The following is a 12,319-nucleotide window of genomic DNA, read 5'->3' as shown; positions in this document are numbered from 1 at the left end:
AGACTGTCACCTTCTTTTTATTCTTATTTCAAAGGTTAAACCAGCGACCAACTTTACCATGAATGTGGCTGAAAAATTACTCAGTAAATAAAATGTGTTGACAAAGAGGTGGCATTTGTTATTTGTATTGGTTCTGAGATGTTGTATTATTATTTCCATAATGACAACAAAGCTAGCTTAATACTGTTAGTATTGTGGGGAAAAATCCCACAAACGTCTTAATAAAAATGTAAAAACAATGTTTTCCTCAACTTTTTTATGAGTTACAATGTCCCAAAACACAGCTTATGTAGTCCTCTGCTGTTTAACATCAAGCAATATCAACTTTTACTTTCAATTTCTTTTGCTAACTTGCGTTCATGCTTTGACAGTTCAAATGTCGTTATCAACATTAAAGTAATGCTGTCATCCAACATGGCAGCAACTACAGAATTTAGACAAGAAAATGTCAACATCTGGAGAAAAAACATCTGTAGATCAGCAAATAGATACTTGTAATCTGGTATTTTAATAACATCTTTGCTGTTCTTTGCTCAGGTGTTTAGATGTCAACCACATCCTTATTCACTGTCACCTGCATTTAATGCCAAAAAAGAAATATTCACAGATATAGTTCATTGCTGATTATGTCCCTCTTGTTACATTAAAATGTAGGTCTGAGTAGAAGCCTTAGTTGCGTCTATTTCCAGGCTGTGTATCTGAACTCAATTTCCCTTTAAAATTACTCTTTCCTCATTGTTTTTTGCCTTCATGAATCTCTTTTTGTTTTGTATTTTTCTGCAAAACTGTATTAGATTTGATGAAGAATAATAATGTTGCTTATTGCAATTTATTGATGCAGATAGTATATCGTAGATTTATATCTACAGTTATTTACTATTTATTTTATTTACATATGTTTGAAATTTGCTGTAGAAGTCATTTGTAAATGCTGCACTGTTCCTTGTGCAACTGTTCATATAAAACACATACTGATAAGAAATAAAACATTTTTTCAACAAGATTTTGCAGGGAAATTTTAATAGAAATGTGCTAACTTCAGCATATAACTTACGACCTTTTCATAAACCTTTTAAAAATACTTTGTGCTTATCTTATCACAGATCAGTGTGTCACATGGTGTTTGTGCCATCGTATGGTGCAAGTCAATGACCGCATTTCCTTGTTGAGTGAAACAGAGATGTCTGTGGTTAAGTCATAATCATGGTGTTAACAGATGGAAAGCTCAACTGTTTGAATCATTTAAACTCCAGTAGCACCAAATTTCTGTTGCTTGCTTGCTACAACAAATCCATCAGAAAATCTTGAACTGACTTGAATTACACCCAGTTTATACTGGGAAGAAAAAAAATCCTTTTGAGCAAGTTAAAATCAAGTCTATCATAAAAGATGTATTTCATAGAATAAAGCTGTCATTGTATAACAAACCTTAACTGCATGGTGCTTTTCCTCTTCTTTTTTTTTTTTTTTTTTTAACTGTAACTAAACAGCCACAAATCTACAAAAACAACACATTAAAACATCTCCTCTGTCAGCCAGAGTCTAGTTCATGTCCATGCTCTCTGTGGCTCCTCCACCCTCTCCTCCCTGGACACTCTGGTAGATGGACGCCATGTCAGCGTTGGATCTAATCTGGTTAGCGAAGTCGGCCATGCTGGGACTCCTCTCCACTTCAGGGACGGCCAGCAGGGCGGCGACGGCACGCATGGCTGATCGCCGCAGCTCCTCCTGCTTCTCGAACTCCTGCTTCACAGAGCCAGCCTTCACCTGCAAGTGATCAGAGGAGACAGAGACTTTAGCGCAATTTAATCATAGCCTCATTCACACCGAACCCACAAACACAGAATGTGACAGAAATTTTACAAGAAGAATAAACAGGTTTGGTCATTTTCTTCTGGTAACACTTTGCTTTCCATGCAGGAGGCTCACAGTTCTATGATCTCTCTCTGTAGTTGAAAGCCTCACACCTTTATGGAAAGACGCAGTTATGTTATAAATCCCAAAGCAAAAAAGTAAAGTTGAATATCTTTGATTATTTATTTTATTTTTCTAAATACAAGGCAAAGTCATTCAAGTACTTTCACAAAGTTGAAAATCCAAATATTTCTCCTGTTTTTACAGTTCCTGGCTCTATTAAATTCTATTACTTGTTGCAATTTTAACCCTTACAAGGCCATGTTATTTTATACAGCCATGGCCATAAGTTTGGACACAAGTACCATGACGCTTGTGAATCTTAGAAAATACAGTACACAACTCCTGAGAACTATATTAAGTTTCATATTTAAAAAAAACATCAAAAGAGTTTGGTGTCATTTTGTTATTCTTACCAAATTCGGTTGTGAAAGTACTGCATTTTTTTGTTATTTTCTTCTAATATTATGTTTTGGGAACAAAGTTGTTCCAATTGTTGGAATTTATTGATAATATTATATCCCTTGTTGATTTGTTGACTAATTAAACTGGTGCTGTCAAAAAATATTAGTTATGTTCTGTAATAGACATCAAAACAGACATAGGAAGTCATGCTGTGTCCAAACTTATGGCCATGGCTGTATATATTTGCATGTACAGCTGTGTTTCTGGGGAAGTACATATACTAAAACATATACTAAAAACCACCTAATCCATAAAAATATTGATCAAGTCTTGCGAGGTCGCATTGTCTTAGACATTCGCCACATTGAATTTCGGCTGTGTTATTACAGTACACGGCCCCGATAAGAGCTTCGTAATTCGTTATAATGGCTCATAGGGCTTTATCGTTTGAAATAAGCAAATTTGGGGCCAATGTTTATATTTTACCATTGGTCGACTTAAACATATGGGTGTGTGCATATTTTATGTTAATTAGCAGTCATGAACAAGTCACACGTGTTGAGCCGAGAATGTTCGGTTTTGGCTGTGTGTACGAGTAAGCGGGGACGAGTATACTCGGTCCCGGCTTTTTAAGGGTTAAGCTGAGGTATATTTAAATTTTCTGCCAGAAACGAGTCTTCATAGTCACAGATTCTGTCCTGTAAATCATGTGATTTTAACTACTGCTTTACCATTTTAAACATGGGACAGGTTTTGGGGTTCAGATGATTAAACTAATCTTTTGTCTAATCTTGACAACGATGCCAAAAACTGTGGATTCTTGATTTCATGCAGAAGCAGACAAAGCGAGTGAGTCCAGTTCTGAACAGAGTGTAGTTTTTGCTGTTTGACATGTTAAGTATCAGCATTCAAATAATCCGGTTTTGAAAATGAATAACTGACTTCTCAGACTGTGTTTTCGTACTTTTGTAGTGCACGTAGCTTTAAGTGGCTCCACCAGTCTGTCCAGTCTTTGGAGAACAGCAGCAGGACACAGAGAGACGAGTCTGGCCAGCATCAGGAAGGTCAACATCTACAAAAAACATGAGAGTGAGACCAGAGGGAAAATGATACGAGACACTTGAAGGCTGTAGGTGTTGCTACATATTCAGTGTGGTTTCTGTGGTCACTAGATTATTGACAGCTTTCCTTCATTCAGACATCAACACTACAGCTACAGCCAACCAAAGAAAATCATGGTCAACTGGAATATTATCTACTCTTCAATCAATTCGTCACAGAGAAAAGCAACCTGAACATCTCTAGATCAACCTCTGGATGACTTGGTTGCTGAGCTGTGAATAGCAAACTGCTGTTTGCAAAGTTTAAACTTGATATTTGGCCATCTGTTTAAACAAAATGTCAGTTACTTTGAAGCCAATAAACATTTAAATAAACATCCAGTAAACCTTAAATAAGTCAGACCTAGCAGTCTCCATCAGGTTGTAAAACGTAAGAGTGCTCAGAAGTAGTGTGCTCCAGCCACATCCAGAAATAATGGACTAGTCTTTGAGGATTTGGTCAACCAACCAATCGATGTAGAAACTTCTCAACTCATCTCAGACTTCATTGGATAAACGAGTCACTCAATGGATTTGATTTTGATCTTTCTTCTGATTTTCAAAATGTCAAAATCCCTGCCAAAATCTGTGTCTAAATAAACAATTTAAGATAATAAAAACTATACAATGCAGCAGTTACTACAAGCTTTACATGGTCATCATAGAAGCTAAATGAAGGTTTCAGTGTTCTGGGTCAGTTGTGGATTTGACCAAGCAGTAGATCTAATCCCAACGTAAATCTGAAGAAAAAGTATTCTTTATGTGTTTTGTACTCACTCTGATATCATAGTGGTCTTTGAGTCCTTCCTCGACATGATCCAGGAACTGCAGGACGTCCAGTCCCTCCAGGCAGCTGTCCAGCAGAGTGTACATGCACTCAAATGCTGCTTTACGCACATCCAAACCGTCATCCACGGTGTGTTTGAATGGACCCATCTCCACCTGTAGTGCACATACAGTCATACATCTGCACAGAGCACAAACATAAACACCTGCAGCTTCTCAACCAGCCAACCCACTTCTCTGATGAGGTCCTTCCTGATCTGGGTCTCCTTGTAGAGGTGAGGCAGCACTGCTCCCAGGAGGCCACGAATCAGAGATGGTTTGTTATGAGCCGCTGAGTTAAACATCACCAAAGCAACACGGCGCACATTGATGTCCTCATCCTGCAGGGTCTTCAGGAAGTCGCCTGATGGAGAAGAGACGCAAGGTATTTGTGTACTAGCTTTTAAAGAGCAGAACAGGTCATTAGCTACGTGCCTTATATGCGCTTCACCTGAACTGTAGGATGCTTTTTTAATCAGTTTTACCACTACAGAGTCTGGAGTTCTCTCAGACTGGTGAAGAAGCAGTCTGGTGAGATGGAACCTCCTTGTTGATGAGATGTCAGACTGGTTGGAGCTGACACAGAGGCAGTAACTCAGACAACCACTCTTTACAACTGTGCTGAGCAGAAAAGCAGCTCAGACTCAAGGTGGATGGGCTCAGCAGCAGAAGACCATGTTGGGTTTCACAACCTCACCAACACCGGTCAGCTGAAGATGGAAAAACAGAGCCTGCTTGAATGATTCTCAATTTCTGTCCAGAGTAGAGATGGTAGGTCAAAGTCCACAGCACAAATCCAGCCAATGTGTCTTCTATCAACAGTACAGGCTGGTGTAACAGGGTGGGGGAGGTTTTCTTGGACACCTTTGGCAACTGAATACCAACAATCATGGGATGTGTTCAGATTTCTATACTATGATACTATACAGTATGCCAGAAAATGATTTAATATGTACCAAAAGCAAATATGTCAAATGTAACATGCCAAAAATACCTGGATGTCCTACAACATCCTGTTGGATGATATGAAAAAGCAGCATGTTCCAGTCGCATGTAAACTGCATGATGCAGTGCAGCTGTAGGACGCACTTTAAAGCTCGTGTCCGGAGTTTGAATCGCAGCGTCTCCCAAAACACTGTTGGTCCCTCCCTCTGATTTCGCCCCTTTATTTGTGCACGCGCGCAGTACATGAGAGAAGTGCCCGGAGTGCTGCAGTATCTTGCCTGTTTTCCACTCTTCTACATTTAGTACATTTAGTAAATAATAAAGGAATTACGTTAGAATGCTGTATTGAGCCTAACTTGTCCTAATACCAAAATAACATGAATCTGCTAGGACGAACGAGTAAAGTTTCAATATGTGATTACACTCGTGTATCCCTCTCGATGACGTTGTTTATCAAACTTAGTGCATTTACGCGTGTATATGTGCTACATTGTTTATTTATTTCTATCTAGAGTTCAGAATTGCATGACTCCTCTGACAAAGAGTATGTCCCAGACGCCCCAACATCTTCCTCCAGAGGTCGGGCATCTAAACGAAGCCGTCAGGCGGGCTATGGAGGCCGTGGTCGGGGAGCGACGCGAGCACCCCGAGCCAAAAAACGCCCTGCAGTCTCTTGGCCTGACAAGCCGTGGGATTGGTAACTTTTCTGGAAGTTGCTGATCCCTGATGCTCTCTCAGCTCCTCCACAAGCAAAACAAATGTGCGCGCGGTTGCGTAGTGCGTAGCTCGCCCACCTCTGCATGGGCTTGCTTGCTGTGCGCGTAACCGTTGATTGACAGCATGACAAAGCTGAAGCTCGAACTTGATTGGTCGGCAGCAACCGGCGCTTTTTAGAATAACATGGGGGTCTATGAGAGGAAGGCGGAGCTCAGGAATAAATTTTCATATCACGTCATACTAACATTATATTATAGTATCGAACAAGACTAACACATTTAAGCTTTGTTAAACAATGATACATAAATTGAAAACAAACAGAAACTCCGGACACGAACTTTGAGCAAAATAATAAGTCATATCATCTGGAAAGCAGTCATGGTTGGAATGCTACAGCCTGTGCAAATATTGCTGCTAACCCTTTATGACCACAGTTTACCGTCCTGTAACGGCTGACCCCAGCAGAATAACGCACCATGGAACAGTAAGTCAACAGATGTCCAGACAACTTGGTCATGTGATGAAGCAGCACATTTTCAGCATGGATGTGCTGCTGACAAATCATCAGAAACAATGTGATGAATCAGGACAACACGGAACAGAATCTCAGAGGAACGTTTCCAACATCTCATCAACAACTCAGGCAAAGGGAGGACGTTGCTTCTAATGAAGTGCATTCAGAGATTAGAGGTTGTGGTCAGACAGAATCCATCCATCCTCTATACACCGCTTTATCCTCACTCGGGTCATGGGGGGTGCTGGAGTCTATCCCAGCTGACTCGGGTGAAGGCAGGGGACACCCTGGACAGGTCACCAGTCTGTCACAGGGCTACATATACAGACACACAATCACACTCACATTCACACCTACGGGCAATTTAGAGTAACCAATTAACCTCAGCATATTTTTGGACTGTGGGAGGAAGCCGGAGTACCCGGAGAAAACCCACACATGCACAGGGAGAACATGCAAACTCCATGCAGAAAGATCCCAGGCCGGGATTTGAACCAGAGATCTTCTTGCTGCAAGGCGACAGTGCTAACCAGTACCCCACTGTGCAGCCCCAGACAGAATCCTCAAGTACTAAAAACTAATCCAACATGGAAGGGTCTAAAACTGCAGTTCCTGAAATGTCCACTTGAGGCTGCACCTAAAAGTGAGTCACACCCCAAAGATCTCCATGTTCAAATGTCCAAAACAATGCACAAAATAAACATGTTTACAGCTTATTACAAAAACACTTGGGGTCTCTATAGCTAATTCACCCATTAATGTATAGAGGATGATTTCTATTTAACTCTCCTGTTGAAATTCTATTAAAGCTTCAAGTGATGCATAATTAAGGATCTTTTTGAGTCACAGGTGGGTACCATCATAGGACTGTCCATGGCCCACTTCAACTCCACCTCTTTGCTAATTTTTGAATTATCAGGAGTCAGGCACAGCAGCATAGCAACAGCCAGAGCACCACACTCAGACTCAAAACCGATCTTCTTTCTGTGTTTATACAGCCAGCAGCTTAGATGATCTGAGTTATGTGTCACTGGGACTTGAAGGCACACTGAGGAAAACGTGGATTCTCCTTTTTTTGAAATTAGGTTCATGTTTGTCCTCAACTCAAACTGAAGTGTGCTGTCGCTGTGTGTGTTACCTATGCAGTCTTTCAGCAGTGAGTCAATGGGAGCAGGATGGTCAACGATAGTAAACTTGATTGCTGTCACCACCGTGCTGCGAGCCAGAGGAGAACCTGTACAGGGACAAGTACAGTGTTAGAAGAAGTGTTTCCAGGTACAAAAAACATCCACTTATCACAGTTTTGTTTATCCAGAATGATCACAATGCAAGTAATGTTTTCAGAGTTTAACGTTGCATGTCTTTCCTTTTTAATCATCATCTGACAACATCCTCTGAATGTTAGAACATGAAGACTTATTTAACTTTGAACTGCACAAGAACATGAGTGGAAATAACATTTTAAAAATACCTTAAAGCTTTTTTCTTAACAATTAGAGGGAAATGTTTTATTACATGATACAGTATTTTAAGTGGACAGGAATGTCAGTGTAGCAGGAACATCCCCTGCTAGCTGGCTCAGGCTTAGCTGTTGGTGGGATCCACATCTTAAGAATATTGTATTTTGTTTGAAAAGAATGCCACTTTCCTGAAACCATTCACAAACCACCCATTAACATACCCCTTTATTCCCTCCCTTCCTTTAGATGTTTTTGGCTTAAGATCATCCATATGTGGTTCACCAATGTTTGTTGAGTGAAGTGACTTGATTAATATTACATATTATTAATCTGTCTAAATCTGGACAATTCCAACCACCTTTAATGTGATTAAAGAAAAAAACAAAAGCCAGACCAACCCTCTGAACTCTATAAAAACACAACCACCACCAGACCAAGCCACTGGTGATACCACGACTGAAGCAGATGTTGTACTGTTGTTGTTCACTTTGAATTTAATTTGGTAGTGTTGAGAGTTCTTGGAACAAGATGAATAGAATCTGTGTTTACTGACCCACTGGTATGACCCTCAAGCGACCAAGCTATTTTAGCGACTAAAATGACCGACTGGCGTCATTTATGACTCCACCATATTTTACACAGGAATATGTCTACTTTAGTGCCTCTTTTTGTGCTTTCTTACCTGTTCCACTCCACTGCATTTTAAGATGGATATTCTAAAGTAACCTTCTGTAATTATTCATGGATTTTAATCATTTTTGACTCAGAGCTAAAGTAAAACCATATGAACAATATGATGCATTGTAAGAACGCAATAACATTTATTTAGACATGTCTGTCTGCCACTTCTTTTAAAACTTTATTCCTTTTGTTTCCTCAATAGTTAATCAAAAGCACATAAAAACAAAATCTACACAAACATCTTGTCTGTATGTGTGCGATGTAACATGCAGAGAAGTATTTAGATTAGGGGCGGCTGTGGCTCAGGGGGCAGAGCCGTTCGTCCAATGCAAGACACTTTACCCACCTTACCTCCAGTGCTGCCACTTACACTGGTGTATGAATGTGTATGCTGTGTAATGTTGGTGGTGGTCAGAGGGTTTGTAGGAGTGGATTGGCAGCCAGTCAGTCTGCCCCAGGGCAGCTGTGGCTAAAAATGTAGGTCTGCCAGCTATAGTGCAAAACACTGAAATATAGCGATTAGAGGTAGAAATAAATAAATAAAACTAAGGCCTACAATAGTGAAAAACCTATACATCTTTCTGGGTCATAAGTGACTCCAGACAAGTTTCCATTATCCTTGTCACACCAGTTGGCCGATCTCTACAAAAAACTATGAGCAGCTGTAGGACAAGTAGATTGACAAATTCATGGTAGGAAACATTTTTCAGATAAAAGATATAAAAACGGCAAATATAATTATATGGCTGGGGTCATAAATGAACCCACTCGGTCGTTGAGGGATAAAGTCTGTTGCTTACAATCTAAATTACAGTTCTGCTGTTGAACACAGTCTGGTGCAAACTTTATTTTTGGTGCATTTTTAAATAAGACATGCAGAATGAAGTGATTTTAGCTTAGATTTCTGACCTAATGGTGCAACACGGATGAGTAGTTCAAGGACCATCACAGCTGAAAATCCTTTGACATTTTCACTTTTTTGCTGATACATTCTGTAACTTGGGCAGTCTTTCTACAGGAGGTTCTTGGTTTATGACTTGCGTTGCTTTGCCGTTACATCAGAAACGATTACAGGCTGGTCCTCGGTTTAACGTTCGGCATTTCGTTGTTACGTTGGGACTGGTTCAGTGGAACTCTTTGGCGAGCAGAGCGGATGAATACTGCATGTACAGCAGTAAGTATAAGACGGCTTTGCTTACATTTGCCACTATATTGGATTATGCTACATTCACTAACTTCATTATGGCTCCCAGGCGTAAGTCAGACTTACAGTTTACATTTTTGCCGGTATTTTCCTACCGAGTTGTGTTTCAGTGTGAACTAATAACTGTTTGTTGTTACTGTAGTTGTACAAATATGTAAACTGATAGATATTGTGATGCATGTAATAGCTTTGTTTACATTTCACTCGAGTTACGACTTATGCTGAAAATCGACTTACGTCACATCGTAGGAACAGAACTCGTACGCAAGTCCCCCTGTATGTATGACATGCCTTTAGACCAACCAGGAGGTTTTGGGGTTCAGAGGGTTAGAACTGTACAGCACTCTATGACCCATCCTACCAGCTTTGAGTTGTTGTTTAAGTCGAGGAAGAAGTTGTGCAGGGTTGACTAAGGTCAGTTTTCCCAAACATTCAGCCACCAGGTTCCTGGTCCCTTCTTCCTGACACTCGCAGTTCTGAAACAGCAAGGCCCAGATAGACTCCACATGTGGAGAGAGACTAGAGGCTGGACAGGCGCTGAGCAGAGAGGGAGAAGATATTCAGTAAGAAGAAAGTAAACTCTAAGGAAATTTGTTAAAGCTTCAGTTGGTAAGAGTTTTATGAGCCTAATATTAAAGCGGGACTGCAGCAGACAAGAATCACATATCTGCTAACATGATGCAGTGGATTCACTAACTTACTTGTCTCACTTCCACTTTTGCTGCACAAGAATAAAAAGAAATTTGGGTGGCAACAAGTTTAATGGCTCTTTCAGAGCTTATGACGCTACAGGGAAAAGAGCTGGTGTAACTGAAACATCTTCAGTCTAGCTGTTTCTCTGGTAGCAGCGGTGTGACCAGCTTTCTGATCAGGTCACCTCCCACCTCGTCACATTCAAAACACATCACTATCTGAACATCTGCTTATCGACAGACGCCACATTTACCGATGTTTCCCCACAGCGCAGGACGATCATCACAGAACTCCACCGCGTTCCTTGGTGGAGCAGTAAGAGGAGATTACATTCATTGCTACACAGTCCAGTGAACACTCACCTGATGACTTCTTTGAGGGAGTGTAGCAGCAGGTACTGTCTCCGTGGCTGGGCTGAGATCTCCTTCAGCAGGAAGGGCAGGTAGTCTTTGAGGCTGCCGACTGCCATGCTGCCTAAAGCGCAGGAGGCTGCCGTCTTCACCTTAAACCACAAACACAATAATCCAACAATCGTCAGACACGTGAAGTCATTTACTGACCTCCATGAATACAGAAAAAGGTGCAACTGACCGGTACCTCCCGACAGATCATACAATCCTCAGACGTTTTGCTGATTTTTTTTTTTTTTTTTCTTTCTTTCTGGGATTGTTGGACTGTTGGTCTTTAATCCTTTTATTTATTCATGTCTCTCTACCATGTCCAAAACAACTATTAATGGTCAATAAAGGCAAAAATCAAAGGAAAAAGCAGGCTGAACTTGGTATTTTTTGGTTATTGTGGCTCTCGGTGTCATGCTAACATTGCACTCTTCCCCTCCACTGTAAAGCTTAGGAGAAACGGGTTTAACGAGCCTGAGCTCCCTGCAGCTTCCCAAAGAAAGCTAGTTCATACATGAGTCACTTTAAATGTTTATTTTCGAGTCTAATTGAAAGCAAACAGAAATTAGATTCCTGGACCAGACTTTTTGCTGACAGCATTAGTGTTTAGTGGCTGTACAGAGAGCTGGTCCAGCTGCTGGGATTTTCTTCCAGTTAACTTTGAGGTGAAACATCTCCTCAATTCTTCACCAGTACGCTTTGATGGTTTTGCGGAAACTGATGAGTGTTCTTGTTTGTCAGACAATTATTGGCAGCTGATCAACTTCTATATTTGTCACTGCTGCAGTTTGAACTGATAAATTAACCGATTAATCATGAAAATGACGAACATCAGCTGAAGATGAAAGTAATGTTCACTTTTTAGTCTTGGACCTCTGTACAGCACAGTTTACCTCCTCACTGGGGGATGTAAAAGCATCCAAGATAACTCCCTGAACCTCCTTACTCCCTCCCAGGCTGCCACTCCTTCCAACCTCCCCAAGACACAACAGAGCGAGGACACGAGCCGACTCTGGAGAGCTGGGACTCTTTACCTGAGGAGAGGAGAGGAGAGGAGAGGAGAGGAGAAAGAGGAGAGGAGAGGAGAGGAGAGGAGAGGAGAGGAGAGGAGAGGAGAGGAGAGGAGAGGAGAGGAGAGAGGAGAGGAGAGGAGAGGAGAGGAGAGGAGAGGAGAGGAGAGGAGAGAAAGAGGAGAGGAGAGAGGAGAGGAGAGGAGAGGAGAGGAGAGGAGAGGAGAGGAGAGGAGAGGAGAGGAGAGGAGAGGAGAGGAGAGGAGAGGAGAGGAGAGAAAAGAGGAGAGGAGAGGAGAGGAGAGGAGAGGAGAGGAGAGGAGAGGAGAGGAGAGGAGAGGAGAGAAAAGAGGAGAGAAAAGAGAAGAGCTTTAAAATGTAGTTTAGTACAGGACAATAACTGAACTGCATCCAAAATGTAGTGAAAGAAAAATAGAATTTAGCATAACATGG

General features: G+C 41.2%; 1 protein-coding gene across 1 annotated transcript in view; it reads right to left on the bottom strand.

Moving 5' to 3' along the window:
* Nucleotides 1–1,003: 1,003 nt before the first annotated feature.
* Nucleotides 1,004–12,319, bottom strand: part of cand2 (cullin-associated and neddylation-dissociated 2 (putative)) — a 29,618-nt gene continuing 18,302 nt past the window's right edge. The window contains exons 17-24 of the mRNA XM_051948108.1: nt 11,750–11,890; nt 10,821–10,960; nt 10,127–10,302; nt 7,559–7,654; nt 4,439–4,608; nt 4,197–4,361; nt 3,284–3,391; nt 1,004–1,767 (exon numbers count right to left, since the gene is read on the bottom strand). Of these exons, the coding sequence (XP_051804068.1) occupies nt 1,543–1,767; nt 3,284–3,391; nt 4,197–4,361; nt 4,439–4,608; nt 7,559–7,654; nt 10,127–10,302; nt 10,821–10,960; nt 11,750–11,890 (1,221 nt within the window). The 3' untranslated portion in view covers nt 1,004–1,542. The remainder of the gene's footprint in view (nt 1,768–3,283; nt 3,392–4,196; nt 4,362–4,438; nt 4,609–7,558; nt 7,655–10,126; nt 10,303–10,820; nt 10,961–11,749; nt 11,891–12,319) is intronic.

Source organism: Acanthochromis polyacanthus, chromosome 5 (genome assembly GCF_021347895.1).
Source record: "Acanthochromis polyacanthus isolate Apoly-LR-REF ecotype Palm Island chromosome 5, KAUST_Apoly_ChrSc, whole genome shotgun sequence".
In the NCBI taxonomy this organism is placed as follows: Eukaryota; Metazoa; Chordata; class Actinopteri; family Pomacentridae; genus Acanthochromis; species Acanthochromis polyacanthus.
The sequence above is the reverse complement of the archived record's forward strand: the minus strand, read 5'-3'. Positions and strand labels throughout refer to the sequence as shown.